This window comes from Vanellus vanellus (genome assembly GCF_965231255.1).
Source record: "Vanellus vanellus genome assembly, chromosome: 6".
NCBI classification, from domain to species: Eukaryota; Metazoa; Chordata; class Aves; order Charadriiformes; family Charadriidae; genus Vanellus; species Vanellus vanellus.
The window spans coordinates 12725348-12745834 of NC_138911.1; the positions used below are offsets into that span (position 1 = coordinate 12725348).

Here is a 20487-nt window from a genome sequence, read left to right on the forward strand (position 1 = left end):
TACTCCTTATCTCTGTAGAGCACTTAGAGCTCTTCTGAAAAGTGTGCACTGAGTTAAGACAGCTATGAAATCTGCTTGGAGATTTTCTAAACAGTTAAAAACAATAAAAGGAAAATATAATGTGGCACTGCTACAGTCTGTGTTCTTGAACAGTTTTTTATTTTCTAGGTATTTGCTGTCTGCTGCCATTTTTAAGTACAAATAAAGGTGTGGGTTTTTTCTGTTTTGCTTTGCTTTGGAGTCACTTCTCCCCATCTTTCTTTTACTTGCTTAAAAATATGTTCACTCTGGAGAGTTATAGTATTATTTTTATTTCTTTGTAGTATTTGTCCTGTGTTGCCCAACTGTAATCTCTTACATAGGACACTTCTTTTCTTTTTATGTCTCCGGTGATTTAGCAAAATTGCTGCTTGATGCAGGCATCTTTAATCAGTCTGTTGGACACAGAAGTGAACATGAATAGGAAGTACTTTGACCCACTGCTTCTACTAACCACGGTTCTCTCTTACTGTAGTTACAGGTTTTTTGAAGTAGAAGGCCCAATTAAAGAAATGTATGTTTTCTCCAAGGAGTCTGACATGCTGAATACCTGTGCTCAGAAAAACTTGTTGAAAAATGTTTCTTTTACACCATACCTTGTGCTGTGAACAGACATGCCTAAAGGGAACCCTCCAGGCAATGCTTTATTCCGGTAGCTCAACTGCATTGCATGGTATCTGTCCATAGGGACTGTGTATGTAATTCTTTCCCCTTCTGTTCCCCTTTGGGTTAAAGAGAAGCTTAATCCTGGCAAGTAGCACATCTTTTTGGTTTATCCATATATGTTCTGAAGATCTCCAAACTTGTCTGTCCTCCACTGTATGGGCAACTCTCTGCCTTAAAGCAGCAATATGGGAGTTGCATGTGGAATGGAAATTACTTAACAAATACAACAGTATTTAATTGGGATCCTTGAAGTAGAAAGATCAGAAGGAAAAAATATTCCAGAGTGTGATCATGAAATGGTTTTAAATTTGGCCAAGTCAGAGAATTTCTGTGGACACTTGATAAACTTCTCTCTGGTAGAATGTGAGAATGGAGAGGTGGAACAATGGTTCTTACAGTTACCACCTTCTTCCCATCCTGCTCCTCTCTTTCCAGACCCAAGACCCCTCAATTTTTCTTTTTCCTGGATTTACTTGCTTTTTACAGATCAACAAGAAAATATCTAGATATAAATACAAGTGTAAATAGCTTCTTATACATGCTTTTAAGGGATAATGTATTTAACTTACAGTAATTGGTTAGAAGAACAAATCTTCCTTTTTCTGTGTTATTAAGTGGCTGTGTTAAAGTAGTGGATTTTCTTTTCCTTGCACAGTGATCAGTTAAATACTTTCCAAAATAATAGCACACTAGTGGTATGTCATTTTTTTTTCCGTACCAGTGCTCTTGAACAATACAAAGCCAAAAGACCCTGTATCATTTGCACCAGAATAAGCATATTCTGCTTTCAAAAACAACAGCAAGACCACCACTGAAGTGCTTCTTCCCTCTTTTACATTTTTTATTACTGTTATTTTTAAATCTTATGTAATGCTTTGGTACAAGAAGTGTGCTGCTTCCTTCTTTTTTTAAAACCAAAAAAACTCCATACCCTCTCAGGATAGATATAACTTAAGAAAATATTTATGTTATTTTGGTTTATGTTTGCAGGCTTCTTCCCTTTGTCCTTGCCTTTTGCCAACAGCTCCTCATCATAGAATCATGGAGCAGTTTAGGTTGGAAGGGATCTTAAAGATTGTCTAGTTCCAACCCCCCTGCCATGGACAGGGACACCTCCCATTAGACCAGGTTGCTCAATGCCCCATCCAACCTGGCCTTGAACACTTCCAGGGCTGAGGCATCCGCAACCTCCCTGGGCAACCTGTTCCAGTGTCTCACAACCCTCATAGTGAAAATTTTCTTCCTGGTGTCTAATTTAAATCTCCCCTCTTCCAGTTTGAAACAATTACCCCTCGTCCTATCACTACATGCCCTTGTAAAAAGTCCCTCCCCAGCTTTCCTGTAGGCCCCCTTCAGATACTGGAAGGCTGCTATAAGGTCTCTCCAGCGCCTTCTATTCTCCAGGCTGAACAACCCCAACTCTCTCAGCCTCTCTTCACAGGAGAGGTGCTCCAGCCCTCTGATCGTTTTTGTGGCCCTCCTCTGGACCCTCTCCACTAGGTCCACATCCTTCTTGTGTTGAGGGCTCCAGAGCTGGACGCAATATTCCAGGTGGGGTCTCATGAGAGTGGAATAGAGGGGCAGAAACACTTCCCTTGACTCATGTCATCGAGTACCTCGGCCTTTTCCATATCCCAGGTGACCAGGTCTCCTGTTTCCTTCCGGAGAGGGCCCACATCTTCCCTAGTGTTTTTATCACTGACATACAGAAGTCTTTCTTGTTGCCCTTGATGTCCCTGGCCAGATTTAAGCCTCCCAGGCTACCTGTCCTTGCTTCCACCCTCTGTAGGCCTCATTTTTGCTTTTGAGCATGTCCAGGAGCTCCTCGTTCATCCATGCAGGCCTCCTGGCTTTTTTGCCTGAGTTATTCTTTATTGGGATGCAATGACGTGCATGAAGTCTGCAGAATGTCGTCATTGTTGCTTGCAAGCTGCGACTGTGCAGGCCAAATAGTTGGGAATGGCTTAAGCCATGTAGATATCTGTGATCGGAGAGCTGCGAATGCAGATAACTTGGTTGCAGGAGATAGCTGCTGAGCGGATAGAAGTTCTGAATTATTGATGTTCCTTTGTAATTAATTTGAAAGGCTAATCCTAAAGTTAGCTTAATGACAGAGGGAGGGAAGTTGTGTTTAAATTAGCCAGCAGGATTAGACAGGGGGCTGTTATGTAGTAGGAAAACACTGTTTCTATTCTGAGACTTGTTCTTTCAAATAAACAAGCTGAATAGGAACCAGCTGGAATGTTTGTATATCTGTGGCTACATTTAAAGTTCCTTTTAAAGCTGAAGGAAATAGGGTATGGAATGGATTCTTCTTCTCAAGGCTTATCAATAATTCATCACTTCTTTGCAGTCAGGCTGTGATTAAAGCTGCAAACCAATAAGTAATTGCATAGGCAGAGACTGGTGTCCAGGCAGACTAGGGGAATGCTGCTGGTGATGTTCATTGATTGTTCCCTAATTGTCGAAGTAAGCTTTTGGCAAAAGCTTTAAACTGTTTAATCTATTCTCACTTGTTTTGATTGAAGGCTCCTTCAGTCACAGCAGATCTACTTGTGAAGCAGTGACAAATAGCTGTTTGCAGTAACCTTTTCCACCAGCAGAGCTTGATCTGAAAAGGAAAAGCAAAAGCTTAGATTGCAGAATTATGACTGATGTTAGCAAAACTTTTGCTGAGTTCCTTTTTGGTTTCGGGACTCTTTGCAGACCCCATGCAGGCACCAAACTCTGCAACTTTGAGTTCAAACAAAATTAATCATGAATGCCAGGAACTGAATTTCTTGGCCCTCTGTCTTCTGCTATCTGAAGTCTGAGCAGAGGATGGCTAAAGGATAGAATTGAAGCCATAATCTTAGAAAGTGCACAGTTAAGCTTAATTTTTCTCCAGAGGGTTTGTTTAGAACAAATGTTATTTTTGCAGTTTTCATCTGCACTCTGTGTGTGCCACAGCTTCACAAACCTCAACACCCGGACCTGTGCGTTCAAGTGTCTCTTTCATTTTCACAGTGTCTGTAGTTTTATGAACATGTTGGGAGAAGACACGCATACCCCACACATTAACACATATATGAAGGATACTAATTTTTTTCCCTTCCCTCTATTTCCCTGTCCCCCCCACCCCCTTTCCCTGGCTGGAATTGCATATTGTTGCAGTATCATTATAGCTTGACTGAAGGTAAGTATTATCTTAGTCTTGTGAGCTTCTTTTATACTCTTTCCAGCCTGGCAGCTCAAAAGCATTCTGAATGTTTCAGCAGTTGTATTAAACCACACGCTCTGAGTTCATCTGGTGTTGCCTCCTCCTTTATGGTGCATAGATATCAAAAACCATTAAAGATGATTCTGTAGTATAAAAGAGGAGGGCAAGGTTTTGGCCCAGCATACTGCAATGTTAACTGCTCTAGCCACCAGCTGCGGAATAAAAAGATTTTTTGGTATACATGTTGCACAGGTGCAATTAGCACTGCTGTTAAAATCTAGGAGGAGATGAGATGTTTTTACATTGAACTGAGACTTCAGTCATACATTGCAAAGGATAAACGAAGCTGATCCTTTTTATTTTCTACACAGTTATTTCTGTCACACTGTTGGGTTGGCTAGTATACAGCGTGCTTTATAGACATTTAAACACTCTTTTAAAATATGCTTATCTGAGAGATACCAGATGCCTTGGGTTTCATCCAAGGCTTCCATAGAAAGCCATAAGCACAGAGAAAAGAAATTATTTCCAATGTGTTTCTTAGCCAATTACAATACTGCTCCCATACTCAAACTGGTGTTCCTGGTAACCCTGTATAGGTAGCAGAGGGTGACTTAATGGATGCTAAGCCTCAATTTGCTCATTTCCATATGACTCGTAGCATGACCTACTTTGCGTTGAGCTCTCTTTGTTGTTTCAGCAAAATGTGCTTGGATGTACAAGTCTGGGCTTTCATTAAGATGCTGCTCAGCTAGTACTTGGTTTTGTGGTTTCTGTTTTAAAGCAAGCTCTCATTTCTTTACCTTAGGTATGTTTACTTAAAAATGTTTGTGAAAGAAATCTGTATTTTTTTTTTCTTGGTCTTTTTCAGATTATCAGAGACTGATGACTGTGGCAGAGACCATCACAGCACTAATGTTTCCATTTCAGTGGCAGCATGTGTATGTTCCTATCCTTCCAGCATCCCTCCTTCATTTTCTAGATGCTCCTGTCCCTTACCTTATGGGCTTGCACTCTAATGGGCTGGATGACAGGTCTAAGCTGGAACTTCCTCAAGAGGTGAGAGGAGCTCATCTTGATGGATTCAATGTACATGACTATGTGGGAAGTGGGAAATGAGCCAAAACACTAGTGCTAACTGTAACAGCCATTGTGAAGTACTTGCTTGCTATGGTTTGGGAGAGCTCTTACTTTTTTATGTGGAGATGCTGGAGAGAATCTGGTGAAATAGATAAATAAACCCCTGTTTTGGATACTTTATGCTCTGATAAAATTAAACTGTGATTTAATTAAACTGTGATTTTACAGGTATTGATGCAGTGGGGTTACAGAAAGAACACCTGTGCTGCAAAACTTAGCCCTCTAGTGCTAGGAAATGCAAAAAAATGCAATGTGAATTCACCAACTGTGGCCAAAAGGCCATACAGCTGCTTCTGCGTGATGCCAGGCGAGCAAAGCTTGACTGGCTTCAGCACTCTGCTGTGCTTGGGCCAGTTCCTGGGTGCGCAGGATTAGGCTGGGTTTCCCCACACTGCATTTCTGAGTTAGTGTTGGCTTACATGGTCCCAGCCTGCCAGGTGTCTGCACCAAAACTCTGTCAAATTTTCTTCTAGAATGCATACTTTAGTCGGCAGCAAAGTGTCAGTATCTACTTGAGTAAACTGGTGCTAATTGGGATAATGCTCAGGAAGTCCTCCCTTTGTAGTGAGTCTCTGTTAACACCAGCCACTGTATAAAGGAGAAGCAAATGGTCTGTAAAGGTACTGCAACTCTTACATGGGGTGGGGACTACGTTCACACTGCTTAGACATTGTTTTTATTTACTTTATCCCACTGCTGTCTTTACAAGTATTCTTTTTAAGGACATACCAAGAGAGAGTTTAAGAGCTAGTTGTGAGGATCAGGGGACCAAGAGTGGTTGAGTGCTACCTGAGGTAGCAACGGAAACGTCTGCAGGAGCCAGTAACCACCTATGGGAAGTATGTCAGGCAGCTGGCGCGTGGTTGGCTCGTGAGGCAGTTCCATCGGTCATCTGAATGACCTCTCTCATTGAGCACTGAGTGGTTTATTTGCTCTTGTATATAGAAAATGCTGCATGTTACAGTATGGTCTGGCTGGCTGTTGTCAAAAAGCTGGACACCTCTATCAGGTAGCCCTGTGAGAAGCGAGTGCTTGCAGAGTTGTTAGCTGTGGAACAACACAGCTCTGGTCCCTGCTAGAGTCTGCTTACTTGTAGGTGTAACTTTGCAGGGGAGGGACTGGGTAAACCATGGGAAACACCTTACTTAGAGGCACTCGTAGGGTTTTCTAATTTCTGCTGTTTTCTCTGCCTGTTTTCTTCTGTTATCGTTTACATTACCAGGAAAGCATAAGTGTGGCAGGCAGAGGGCTTTGTGCTGGTGTTTTTTGTTTTCGTTATCAGGCAGTGCTGCAACATAGCTTGACACACACACACACACAATTCTGAAAAAAGCTGCGTGAAATTAAAGACAAGATATTTCTGTGAACCTCCAGTCTGGTCACCATGCCAACATTGCTCTTTTTCTCAAATCCATATGCTGATAGTTTTCATTTGTTTTTCCTGGCAAGTTCAAAGGAAAATTTCTCTTCAAACTGTGTTATTTTTTCTATGAAAACTAAAGTATTTAATCTCTTAATTTCTGTCTTTTCTCCCTCTCTTTTTTTACACTGGCATAATTAATAACAGAGTAATGTATGTTCTTCCCATGGAAACAGTCTATTGCTTTGGTTTACTATGTTTATACAGAATTTTGAATGTACTGACAGGCCTTATTAATAAGGTTAGTATACTTGTTAGAGAGGATAGCTGGTGAAGTAAAATGGACATGTGGATATGCATGTTAATCTGCACCGTGAATATTTTCACTATTATAACAAGCTTCTAAAGGACTGTCTTCCTTTCGTAAAGAACTTCCTCATTTTAAAATTGCTGTAATACTTCCAACTAAACAAACAATTTCAAATAGATATTTTAATTATTTAAAAGGTAAATGGTTTTGAAGAGCTTTATCAGCTTACTTTTGGAGTTTTAAAATAACGTAGTTGATCTATTTTTAGATGTTAAAAAAAATAATCTGACACCTCAATTTACATTTTGTTTTACAGATAGCCCTTTGTGAATGTGGAGGAGTAGATAGCATCTTACAGAGATCAGAATTGTCTGGGAGGGCAAGGGGGGAGGATGCACAGGACTGAGACAGCAGCAGCAATGTGCCCATGTGATGGAACTTAAACTTGTCCTTCCAAAGCTTCAGCTTTTCTCTCTTATTCAGCGAGTGAGCTCTTAAATGTTTGTACGCGATGAGTATGACTTAGTCTGAGAAATCCCCTTGGTGGTCACTCCTGAGTAAGGTTTCTTGTGAACTCTTGGAGTCCTTAGTACTGCAGGCTGGGAATGTAGTTATAGCATAGAAATGGACTTGAACTGGAGGCTTCAAAGATGACTAAGAAGTTATCCTATACCAATAGATTTGCTTATCTGAGGCAAAACAGACTGGGAAGAACAGGAGCTCACTATTGTTAAGATTTTCATTGTAGAGGGTTTACTTTCAAAAAAAACCCAACAACCCTCAAACCAAAACCCCCTGAAAACCTGGTGTTGCAGCAAGAAGTAAACGTAGCCTTTTTAAATATAAAGTGGAATTCAAAGTGCATGCCGGTCTCACTAATGCCGGTCATTATTGCTATTTCTGATATTAGTAATTTAATCAGTCAGCTCTAATATATTTAGAACTGCAGATTACAGGTTCATCCCAAAACTACTTTGCTTTATGATTAGGCTTTCAGATACCCTTCAATTAAGGAGCCAAAGAAGCTTTACACTTAATTCCTAACATAGAAACTGACAAGGAACGTGCATAAAATGTGTTGTAGAACAGTAGAAGAGGGCGTATGGATTCTGTTATTTGTTCTTCAATAAAGACAAATTTATCATCAGCAACAAAAGGGATATTAATATTTAACATTGCTTATCTCAAGTTTGGAATGTATATGATCCTTTATGAAATCATCAGGGTTATATGAGGAACTTAATTTCCACGTCCTGCCCCTAGGCTCCTGATTCATAGATATACTAAGTATCAGAATTTTCCTCACTTATTGCAAAGGGTATATAAAGGAGCTGTTCTATGTTCTAATTTATTCTGAGTTCTGCAAAAAAACCCATTTTTTTTTCCTTTGTCTTGAAATTGCATAAACTGCATCCCTGTTGCTAGTCTGTTTACATGGATGCATGGGACAGCTGCTATTAAAGAAAGCAATGTCTACTTTAGACAAGGGCCAGAAAAGTGACCTTTGACAGAAAATCTAGTTAGTGCTTCTCAGTTGAAGGGCATTGTGGAAGAATATAATATGGCTATCCAGCCATAGAATGGATGCCTCTGTGTCGCTGTAGACTTGTTTGTGGTTTTATAATGAAGTTTTAAAAAGACTAGTTTGTCTTGCTCAAAGTGTTTTAGGCTAATATATGTGAAAACACTATCTGTCCTGACTCAGTCTGGTTTGGTTTAAGTCCTGCACACATATGCCAGAAGGCTTGTATTGGTTTGCTTGTGGTAGCAGTCTCCCATATTTTGGTCACGTCTTTAGTGCTTTAAGGGAATGCTTTACCATGGGAGCATGGAAACCCAGCTGTATCCTAGAAGTTGATGGTTTGTCAGATGATGATTAAAACCTTCAGCAAAATCACAGAATCATAGAATGGTTTGGTTTGGAAGGGATCTTAAAGATTGTCTAGTTCCAACCCCCCTGCCATGGACAAGGACACCTCCCATTAGACCAGGTTGCTCAATGCCCCATCCAACCTGGCCTTGAACACTTCCAGGGATGGGGCCTCCACAACTTCCCTGGGCAACCTGTTCCAGTGTCTCACAACCCTAATAGCAAAAAATTTGTTCCTGATATCTAATCTAAATCTCCCCTCTTCCAGTTTGAAATCATTACCCCTCGTCCTATCACTACATGCCCTTGTAAAAAGTCCCTCCCCAGCTTTCCTGTAGGCCCCCTTCAGATACTGGAAGGCTGCTATAAGGTCTCTCCAGAGCCCTCTATTCTCCAGACTGAACAACCCCGACTCTCTCAGACTGAACAACCCCGACTCTCTCAGACTGAACAACCCCGACTCTCTCAGACTGTCCTCATAGGAGAGGTGCTCCAGCCCTCTGGTCATCTTCGTGGCCCTCCTGCATTATTGCAAAATTCAAGTTTAGATTATCCCTTGGGTACATCAGAAAACAGTGCATGATGGAGAATTCATTGAAGTTCACCAATGACTTGAAGACCTGACTCTCCGTGGCCCAGTAAAATTGTAAAAAAGACTCGAGGTTTGCTGTAGGGTTGAGTTTCTTGTACATGTCAGTGATACAGTGCACTTAAAGTTAAGTTTGTTCTTATACGTATTGCTGCTTTGCTGAGGGCTCTTTCTGTATGCATGAGCGTGCTTGTGGTTTCACTGGTAGCTGCTGCATCAGAGGCTTGTAAGGAACCCAGAAGGGAAAGAGTGGGGGTCATGGGAGAAGCAGTGCTAGATAAAGGTGCTGCAAAAACCAAAGGGGAAGGGAAGAACATGTAGCTGTTTCAGATGTTGCTGGCAAACGTGTGGTTTGTTTATCAGTTAAATTGATCAAAAAAGTGGTTAAACTAGCTCTCTTGCAGATCATAAACCCAGCAAGTACTAAAGTAAGATTGTTTTTTTGATGTGTATTTGAATTTCCTTTTAAAGAAATGTTTGCAGTGCTACAGCAATATATTTTTAACAAGCAAGTTAATCTGGGCCATTTCATGCTACTGGATTTGCATGTGCATCTCGCCACTCTGTAATGCAGGAGAATGGTGGAAATTTAAATTATTTTGAGTGAAAATAAGCAGCACTGAGTCTTCCAGCACTGGTTAAATCAAACAGAATTAGTATCTCATTAAAGAAGCTTGTTTTTAATGGAGTGATCCCAAGGGTCTTGGGCAATAGCTTTTTCTTTTAGAAAAGTTTAAAGATTTTAAAAGCTAAGATCCAGTTCTCTGGTAATACAAGACAGATATATATTTTCAGTATTTTTATTTCAACCATTAAAAAGATGTTATTTAATACTAAATCTTAACAAATTCTGTGGGTTTTTAATTTTGTGTGATGATTTAGAAGATAAGATCTCTTGAAAAGGCTTTTTTCATCTTGATGCCAACATCTTTAGACCAGACTGGCCAAGATAACTATTTTTCAAAGATAATCACTGCTTTGTATGCATTCTCAGGCCTTCTGCTGGTGTGATGGATCCTTGATTGTACTGCAAATTTACTGACAAACTTCAGTTTTATGTTTTCCTGTATTTCAGTGTTAAATAGCCACTTAAAGAGTTCAATTCATGTTTCTGAAAGCTGCAGCTGTAAGTTGTTCTCAGTCATAAATTCTGGGTTGACATGAAGAACAGTAGTGCTGAGCATAAATTCACCGTTTGCTTACAGGAATGGCATAGGAGCATCCTTCAGACTTTAGGACCACTGTAAACACATGTTCCACAAGCCAGCCGTGTGTGTGTAAATTTGCATGTCCATATTTTCTGTGTGTTAAGTGAAGGGGGTGGTTATTCGCAAGATTGAGACCTAATACACAAAGGTGATACGTGCTGCAGAAATGCTGTAGATGAATGGTTTTTAGCTTTTCAATGCTGTATTCAAGCAGAAGTCTTAACTCAGAACCATGTTCCAATCTGACTGGCTAGGAGGGGATGTGAAAACCTGTATGTAACCTACGGTTTGAGCACCTGTGCTGCACAGAGAATTCAAGTAGTGGTGATTGTGCTGTCAGAACTAACTGTTCTATATTGTTGTAGGCAACTAGTTGCATACCATGTAATTACATATTAATGTTTCAAATAAAGCATATCTTCTCTTTAGGATGTCAGGAGGGTGGGGAGCTTATTCATTATTAGTGAATATTAGTTCCTCCTTAGACGTCCTTTTGGCAGAACCTAGATCATTTCCTTCTGTATTTTTGAACAGAGCTGAAAGGAAGGATATGAGCTCGATGCAGGCATTGCTAGATATGTGTGGGGGTTTGGCCCTTATTGTACTTGAGGTCAAACTAAAGAATTGCAATTGTCCTCTGGGTTTGGAATTGGTCGGTGTAGTCCAGACCCCACTGAACCAATAGAAAGTTGTGCTTTTGACCTCAGGGGACCAGGCTTTGGCATCAGATACGTGAATATTGACTTACTTGCATCCACATTTCTAAGGTTTGTAAGACTTTCACCTGGACATCCCATTATTTGTGATGATAAAAATTTATGGGAATTACAAGTTTTTAAATTAGGATGTGACACCCTTGTTCCTTAGTGTAGTGTCTCAGGAGAATCATTTTAATGTGTGATGAAGTTATGTGTCCTGTCTTGTAACAATCTGATTAAAGTGGTGTGTAACTATTTGAGGTTTTCTTTTGGCCAGAAAACTGATACCTCAGCAACAAGTGAAAGAATATTTGACTGTTCTAGAGACCTGAAATACCAAGCGACTGACTGAAGGATGCTCTTTCAGTTGTATCTCTGCTTACATGTGTTGCTAAGGATCTTGTCTTTATATCATTTTAATTTATATGTGTAAAATGATGATCAGTGCATCCGTTGAGGCTTACATGCAGAGCTGTCAGCTATTCACAGCTCACTCAACTCTGCTGCCTCCAGAAACAAAGTAACTAAAACTTTGTGATCAAAGAATTCCTTTATTTTTCTACTTAGTGTACTTGCCCAGTTCCTAGCATGCAAAATGCTTTGGATGGCTATGATTTCTTAAAAAATAACTGCCATTTAGTTTCTTTTGCTTTTTAAAATAAATTGAAGGTGGGGACCCCCTCTATCCTTGCTGGTACTCCTTTCTGTTGAATCTGTAGTGTAGCAGCATTGTGAGACTTGGTGTTCTGGTGTCTGTTACTGGCAGTTTATTTATCTGGGATTTAATTTTTGCAGAACATGGCCTTTTCAGAAGTGCAGTTCTTGAGGATGACCTCAGTCTCTGAAAGTTTTGTCTACTGAATCTCCTTTGCTTATGTTGCTCTAGGTAGTCCTCTAATTTATGGGTTATTAACCAGGCACTGAATTAAGTGTAGAGTGTCCCCAGAAATACTTTTTACGCTCTTTACAGTATCGCTGCACACTAACATAGTTCTTTTTTTTTTTTTTTTTTTTTTTTAATGCTTCTATACAGGGCAAATTCTGAGAAATGTAATAGTAAGCTGCATGATAAGCAATCATCATTAGTGGCTTAGAGTATTTAAAGTATGTGTATTGCTCTTAAAGAGAAACACTCCAGAAAGGATATTTAACTGTTGGAAGAATTAGCCAGATGAGCCTAGATACTTACAAGCAATTTTAGTAAGCATTACATTTGGCTTTTTCTTCATTGGCAAGGAGTTTATTTTCAGTGTGAAGACTAGAATCTCTACATTGGTAAGGCTAACGTTTGGTTATTTTTTGGCCACGCACTTAGATACAGCCAGGCTTAACCAGGAGTGATGTTTTCTGCAGAATCTGTGCTAAGGTAGTCTTTAAGGAGGAGAGTTTAATGGCATCAATTAAAGAGAGTTTAAAAGGAATAAATGCGATTAAACTGCTTGAAGAGTTTCTTAATGAGTCTGTCTTGACATTTTTCCGCCAGCTTGTGACGAAGTAAATGTTTTTTGTTCTTCCCTCAGCACCAATTGGCACGCATTATGCCTAGTTTCAAGGCATTATTTCTCTCATGTCTTGAAGTGCTTATGGTGTTACTGATAAATATTAGTTGACTTATAATTGTCATAGAACCATGTGTAGAGTGGGGGTCTTGAAGTTCCTAAATTCAGGTGCTTACTTGAAACATGAGAATTCTTGTGTACACACTCTGCCTTTGTCCTGAATGTTTCTTTGAATGAGCAGCAGATGCACTCTGCGTGCATCCCTAGCCTGCCGCTGGAGCTGCCTTGCTAGGTAGGCGCACACAATACCTGCTGTGTTTGAGCAATGTTCGTATTGGGGAAATCTAAATGCTGACACCTGCCTTATTTAAAAAATAAAAACTTTTTCTAGGGTGCACCAGAAGCTGTTTCAGAATCAAGGTCTTAGTTCTATTTATTGACCTTGGATTCTTTTGCAACACCTAATTCAATTTGTGGTTTAATTTACAGTAAAGGATCTATACAAGGGCTACTAAGCTGTTTTATATGCATTCATTTGAGCATAAGAAATAAATACCATAAATAAATTAAAATACTAAAACATCAGGAAATGGAGAACTGGAATTCTTCTGTTTTCCTTTGTAACTGTGGGTAACATTGTAGCAGAGCATAACTGGACTTTTTCATGCAAAGTTCTCCGCAAATGTAGCGTAATATGTCCAGTGGAGTTCTGCTTTAAGACTTACAATGTTCTTTTAATTTTAATGTTGAAGTTCAAGAAATCAAACACAACAGTTATTTGTGCTTTAAGAAGAATTGATATCCTAACTCTGTTCTGCAGAAATGCCAAGAGAGCTAAATCTGTCGTAAGTATTAAATGTATGTTTTCACAGTAGTTTGCTTAAGTGAAGGGGTCTTGTCAGGCACAGCTTATCCTAGTCTACCCATGATCAGTCCCACAGTAAAATCCCACCAGAACTACTTTTTCCTTACTGATGCTTCACTGCTTGTGTACCTTGCTCTGATTTTTGGGATCATCTGTCATTAGTTCAGTGTGAGGTTAATCTCTTCCAATTCTTTCTTTCCTATTGAATTGTGAGAGTGCTTCTATCATTCTGCACTTATCGAATCATAAGAAATAACTGGAGATCTATTAGCTCTCATGACTTGGTATGTATTTTTGCTGCAAAGCTGTAGTGAAACCTGAGTTCAGGTGTGCCTCTTGGAATAATGTGATGAAGCTTGGTTGAAAGTACCCCATAATCTGTGTGAAGGGTTTTTTTTTTTTTTTTTTATAGGGAAGGCTAAGTGACAGTCCACATGAATTCTGCAGTGAAGAAAAACTGAAATGCTTCTACAGAAAAGCAACATTTCTTCTCTATACTTAACTTTCCAAGCAGATTTCACACATGAATGGGGTTCTTGCTGTGAAGTATGTAGTTATGTAACATTAGGAAACCATTTGTTACAGATTTTGCAATGCAGAAGCCAAAAGGGGAAACCCCCCCTCACCAAATATAGGGTGAGGTAAATTCTTGAAAGATGCATAGCTTCTTTTGATGTTGCTATGGAAGCCACATAGGTGGTTTTTCTTTCTTTTCTCTTTTTTTTTTTTTTTTCCTTCTTAGTCTTTTTTGATCGTAAATGAAGTAGAGATTGGAACAGGAAAGCAGAACAGAAACTAGTTCGATTAATTTTTCCCCTTGGGTACAAACTTCTAAACTCCTTCAAGGAACTGCCTTAGTGCTCAAAATGCCTACAAAAAAGAGAAGATAACTTCATTGCGGCTTCTGCTATATCAGTAGACCTTTTAGAATGGAATTTGCCAAATGTCTTAGAGGAGTGGACTGATAATCTGAGCAGCAAGCAGTCACCTGCTTAGGAACGCACATGTACAAAACAGTGTTACAAATATCCTGTAGTTAAAATCTAGCGGTTTGTGTATGAAAAAGTTCATACATCTGTACATAATGTATGCTACAATCTCTTTTGTACCTAGAAAACAAATTTTGTAATGGTATCATTTTCTAAATTAAATCCCAGGCTAATTTGTGCTTTGTGGATGTAGACAACCATTTCATCGAGCTGCCAGAAGACCTACCCCAGTTCCCAAATAAACTTGAGTTCATTCAGGAAATTTCAGAGATACTAATGGCTTTTGGAATTCCACCTGAGGGAAACCTTCACTGCAGTGAAAGTGCCTCCAAGATGAAGAGCCTCAGAGCATGTGACCTGGTTTCTGATAAAAGAAATGGGAACATAGCAGGATCACCTTTGAATTCCTATGAGCTGCTAAAGGAAAACGAGACTATTGCAAGACTCCAAGCGCTTGTTAAAAGAACGGGCGTTAGTCTAGAAAAGGTAAGCTATGAAGTTATCTGCATTCTCTCTACCTGCAGTAGCAGGTGGTCTGAAGTCATGGTCCAAAGATTCTGTTTGTCTGTCTTCACTGGAAAGAACTTCATGGATAATATGTTCACAAACTTTGTGAACTTCAGTAGAGACAAGGGCAAGCTTGGGGGAAAGGGAGAGTGGGATTTAACCCCACAACATCTAGGGAAACCTTTGGCTACCCCCAAGTGTTTCTTTGCCAAGATAGTGTGTTTAAAAATACACCTTGTCTTGTTTATTCTTGGTTTTAAGATTTATTCTAAATTTATAGCACTTTCTTGAGATTTACATGGCTAAAACTGGCATCCAGATAATTCTGAAGCTGGAATCCAATCTTGGTTTCTATAGGTAACTTTCTCGTTGTGTGTAGAATACATATAATTTTGCTTGTATATAATATGCTTGCCATAGAGATACTGTGATTCTTTTTCCTGGTTGATGTTGTAAAGTGCGTTAGTGTCTGATTCCCAGAAAGTGAATGTGCACAGCTTGTGGTGACCCTGGTTGGATTTTTTTGGGTGACCAGAATTGGGGGAAAAATGTTGCTGGTGTTTTTGCAGAAACGGTATTACCTGAAAGGCCACTGTGGGTTTTTTGAGCCTTTGTGGAGTAGAATGAAGATTTTCTCAGAAAATCTTTTATTTCTTGCATGTTTGAATTATCTTGATGAGTTTTTCATTGCTAAGTCTGATTCCTACCCATGTCACTGTAACTTGGGCTTCAGGTGGGGCCAAACAGATGAAATTGTGTGACCTACACTAGGATGGGGAGGAGAGCCACTTTGTGGGGAGGGAGCTGCAGGGGGGTTACAAGAAGCGTTTGGTTACTAGACAGGATCAGATGCTGAAATGAGCTGTTCTTCTCTGTTTTTTCTTGTGCATTGTTTTCTTGTTTAGCAGAAAATTGGTAATAAGTTTTTGTTCTTTTGCTGAATGGATTGGGAAGCGATGGGAGAAGTACAGGTCTTAATTTCTTGTAAGTTTTTGCACATTTAGGCATTATCTACTCTGTGCTCTCTCATAGTAGTTCCATTTTACTAGCTTTTTTTTGTGATGATAGGAGTGTATGGGTTATAACTGTCAAAATTTTCTCCAATACTTAAATAATTTAAAAAACCTGCTTATTACCAAATACCCAATCAATGGAGAATGTATAGGGGTCAAGAGCTACTTATTGGATGCGGTTAGAACAAATGGCTGAATAGCAGAGCTCTCTCCAGCACAGAGCATGGCTGTAGGATGCTGTTTATAGCCAGCCTTGGACTGCTATAACCAAGGTGCTTTAAGAAGCGTGGGACAGCTGCAGCAACTGCATCATTGTGCAGATGTTGTAAACTCTAGATATTATGTCTAACTTTGTGTGGTGGTGTCTCATAGTAATTAGCAAAGCAGGGGTAGCAAATGTGTATTCAAACTAGTGCATGAATGCTTGTGGCTTTGATTTCTTTTTTTTCTAGATACTCAATTCCTATCAAAACTAATATCTGAATCTCATATTGCTGTTTTCATAAATACGTGTTAACTGATAATGTGTTTTATTTCATTAAATATTACTCTGGGCTGTGTAGTGATGAATTGTACATTACACTGCTAAGGACTTAGGTTAAAGGAAATTGGCTACTAGATGTGCACAGCTTCTTTTTACTGTGCATCTCCGTCTTCATTTGAAAGCTGGTACATATTGAACTGTAACAGTACTAAACCTGCACTTGTATTACACCAGACAGAAATAGGTGATTGAAGGGTAAAAGAAAGTAAATTAAGTATATGGCATGTGGACATGTATATGGTTGTTATCTATCCTTTTTTAATCTAATGCATATCCAGTGCAACCAGTACTAAAGTAGGTTATGATTTATTATTGAAATTAGAACTTGTATAGATAAAGGTTTCTTTCTAGATTTTTTTGATGTTGCTGTTTTATTACAGTGCTTGAAACTGTAAGTATTTTTTTTTTTATTGAAATGTTACCTTGAGCAGTAGCAGCTGAATGGCAGATTAAGGTCTTGTATACCTAGAATACCTGACAAAGCAACAGTGCAATTTTTTTTGGTGTTCCCTTACTTTCTCAGTTGGAGGTGCGAGAGGAGACCAGTAGCAAAAAGGATCTTAAAATACAGTGTGATGAAGAAGAATTCAAGATTTACCAGCTGAACATTCAAATCCGTGAAGTTTTTGCCAACCGCTTTACACAAATGTTTGCAGATTATGAAGTATTTGTCATTCAACCCAGTCAGGACAAGGAATCTTGGTTTACAAACAGGGAACAGATGCAAAACTTTGATAAAGTAAGTTGTAATAAGAAGATATGTCAATGTGAAAAGTAAACAAAATCTTAGGTTTGAATACTGTTTTACTGGGCCATAAAACGGAAAACAGTACTGTCAAAATTGTAATTTCTGCCTTAAATTTCAGTGTTCCCCCAAGAAGTCACATCTTGTATATCATGTGGAAAAACATATACATACAGTTAGAGAGATAAAGATAGTCTTTTAAGGATACTGTAGAAAAATACAACTTGCTGTAGTAAATAACTTGGAAAGCCTCACTTTACGGCTAACCTCTACATTAAGGTTTAATATTACTAGTGAAAGGGATTTATTTATTTATTTATTTATTTTTAACCAGAGGAATTGCTGAATATGTTAGTGGATAAAGCCGTGACCCCACACGACATTTACATACATGTGTACAAAATGTATCCCTAGCTCTTTTCTACGGAAACGCAAGACCCAGTTCTTCAGATCTTACTATTGTCTTCTTTACTGGAGATCAGATATTTGTCAGCAGGGTAGTTCATGTGGGTGAAGATTATGTTGCAGCACTGCCTGCTAAAACACTAATCTGATTCCCATCAAATCGTATGAAAAGATTCTCATCAACTTCAAAAGCTTTGAGCCCAGCCAGAAGTACGTAATATCCCCACCTGCAGTACTGTTGTTGTGGTTTGCTGCGATTCTGATGAAATTTTTAGAAAATTAAAGAAATGCTGAAATCGCAGTTTAACAATTATTGTGCTATACAGTAGCTGATTGTCATGAAATTGAAGATTTCATATAGACTGCTTGTTTCAGAGATAGAATTCATGAGTGTAATAAAACTAGGATTTAAGTGCCACCAAAGCACTCTAATATATCCTTGATAACAAAAATTGGTGCTTTTGGTGGATGTATCTCTGCAAAGTCCCAAACACTCTTATCTCTTCTTGTTTGTTAGGCATCTTTCTTGTCGGACCAGCCTGAACCTTATTTGCCTTTCCTCTCAAGATTCCTGGAGACCCAAATGTTTGCATCTTTTATTGACAATAAGATTATGTGCCATGATGAAGATGATAAAGACCCTATTTTGAGAGTATTTGATTCTAGAGTGGATAAAATTAGGCTGCTAAATGTTAGGACACCAACTCTGCGCACATCTATGTATCAAAAGTGCACAACCATTGATGAGGCTGGTAAGAGTAATAAGCCACATTTTGACACTTAAGCAAATACAACTAGTCAGTGCTGTTTGTTGTGGACAATAGGTTAAAGTTAAGTAACGATTCATGCTTTGAAACCTAAAAAAAAAAAAAAAAGGCCAAAAAAGATGAGGTGTAAAGCGTAATTGGGGAACTAAATGTTACATAGGAAGCTGAGATGTGAGATGAAGCTCATGTAAAGTTTAATTAAACTCAACTGTTTTCCTGCATGGTTTGTGTGAAAAATGTTTGAGCTTAAGAAGATAGATTTTTCTCCTTTTGGTGTCAGTTCTTTGATGTTTAATAAACTCCTGTGCTAGTGTACCTGTTGGTGTCAGTAAGAAACTTCCACCTCCTATTTTAAATTTGAGATCGCTTTTAGTGGAGGATGTGTGATTATAGATGCATGTCTGATGAAGACAGCTTTAAAAAGAATTAACTTTCTTACTATTTCAGAGAAATCTATTGAATTAAGGCTAGCAAAAATAGATCATACTGCAGTCCACCCACACCTGCTGGACATGAAAATTGGACAAGGGAAATACGAGCTTGGATTTTTTCCCAAGCTTCAGTCTGATGTTTTATCCACTGGACCAGCAAGCAACAAGTGAGTAAGCTAGGACAAACAGGTGTTGGATCTTGGCAAGAACTATAGAATGGTACTAAAGCAGAGGTACTAGAAAGCAAATTCGGTATCTTTTTTTATTTTTTTAAAGTGAGAACAAGTCAGATGATGTGGGTGGGTTGTGTGTGGTGGGTTTTTTATGTCTCTTGTTTTTTTCTTTTTTCCTTTTTTTCTTTTTTAAATCTGAACTTCCAGAATCCAATTGATTTAAGAAAACCCTATTATGTTTGAGGTTATAGTTGATGTATTTTGAGTTACTCATATTTACTGTCGGTATAAAAGCAGATCTCCTTACTGGATCTCAATTAAGAGCTAGCAAATATTTTACGATATCTTCTTATAAAAACTTTGAAGGAAGAGGAAAAAGGTGTAAATTGTAACTGAATATCATAAAAGAATGGAAAAATACAAAATAAGAGTATGTAATCTAATTTTCTGAAGTCATTTGGTTGCCCAATGTTGGATTCTTCTACAGAGATTCTTTGTGTGTATTTGCAGCTGCACTTTATCTGATATAATTGATGTTGACATGTTCAATATACAATAAGACAGAAACTTCTTATTTCCCCCATTGCTGCTCCCCTTCACCTAACTCTTGACATTTGCTTAATAATATTCCTCTGTCTGTAGGTGGACAAAGAGAAATGCTCCTGCACAGTGGAGGCGGAAGGACAGACAGAAGCAACACACAGAGCACTTGCGTCTTGACAATGATCAGAGAGAGGTGAAAACTGTTCAACTATAGAGATCTGATTATTTTTTTTTCTTGGTGGCCTGAATAATGCTCTGTAACCTTTATAAAATGTCCAGACAGTTACTTGCAGTCCATTTCTACTCTCCCTTATTTGTATTTAATACAAAGGAAGTTCCTGGTCCTTAGCAGACCAAAAATACTTAGTTTGCTTATTCTAAAAATTATGCCATTTTTACCCCCTCTCAGGACAAAATTATTTCATCCTATGTATAGGATGTATGTTCCCTGAAATTGTCATCACAAGCTTTAAAGTTTGTTTGTTTGTTTTTTTTAAAAAAAAAAGGGGGGGGGCACGACAGGGAGGGGGAAGGGAGGAGTTAATCTTAACAGTTTTTAGCCATGTATTTCCAGTCTCGAATTAACTTCGACACCCTATGCTTCTTTTGTATATATGATGAAGGAAAGTTAACCACTTCCAGAGAGTGATTAATTTAATCTTAAAAGCAGAAGCATTGCTTTTTGGTGTTGCTTGTTTTCCTTCTGTAGACCATAAAAGAAGTCTTATGGTGGGAAATTGACACACAACCTCATGCTAAGGTGGGAATGTGAATCCCACCCATGCTCTTGGGTTTGTGTCTGCCTATTTTTACACAGCACAGTGTGATGCTTATTTACCCACCTTCTGAACTGATAACTTCTCTCACCAGTGCTTCTATAGCTGACACAGTTCTGTGGTGAAGGGATTTTGAAAGTTCTGGGTGTTA

General features: G+C 38.8%; 1 protein-coding gene across 4 annotated transcripts in view; it reads left to right on the forward strand.

The window, feature by feature from the left end:
• DENND5A (DENN domain containing 5A) overlaps positions 1-20487 on the forward strand; it is a gene marked incomplete at its 5' end in the record, with an annotated part of 69329 nt that overhangs the window by 24274 nt on the left and 24568 nt on the right. For all 4 annotated transcript variants that reach the window (XM_082485111.1, XM_082485112.1, XM_082485113.1 and 1 more), the window contains 6 exons: positions 4776-4963; positions 14601-14918; positions 17020-17235; positions 18164-18398; positions 18861-19011; positions 19660-19753. In XM_082485111.1, coding sequence (XP_082341237.1) covers positions 4776-4963; positions 14601-14918; positions 17020-17235; positions 18164-18398; positions 18861-19011; positions 19660-19753 — 1202 coding nt within the window. The remainder of the gene's footprint in view (positions 1-4775; positions 4964-14600; positions 14919-17019; positions 17236-18163; positions 18399-18860; positions 19012-19659; positions 19754-20487) is intronic.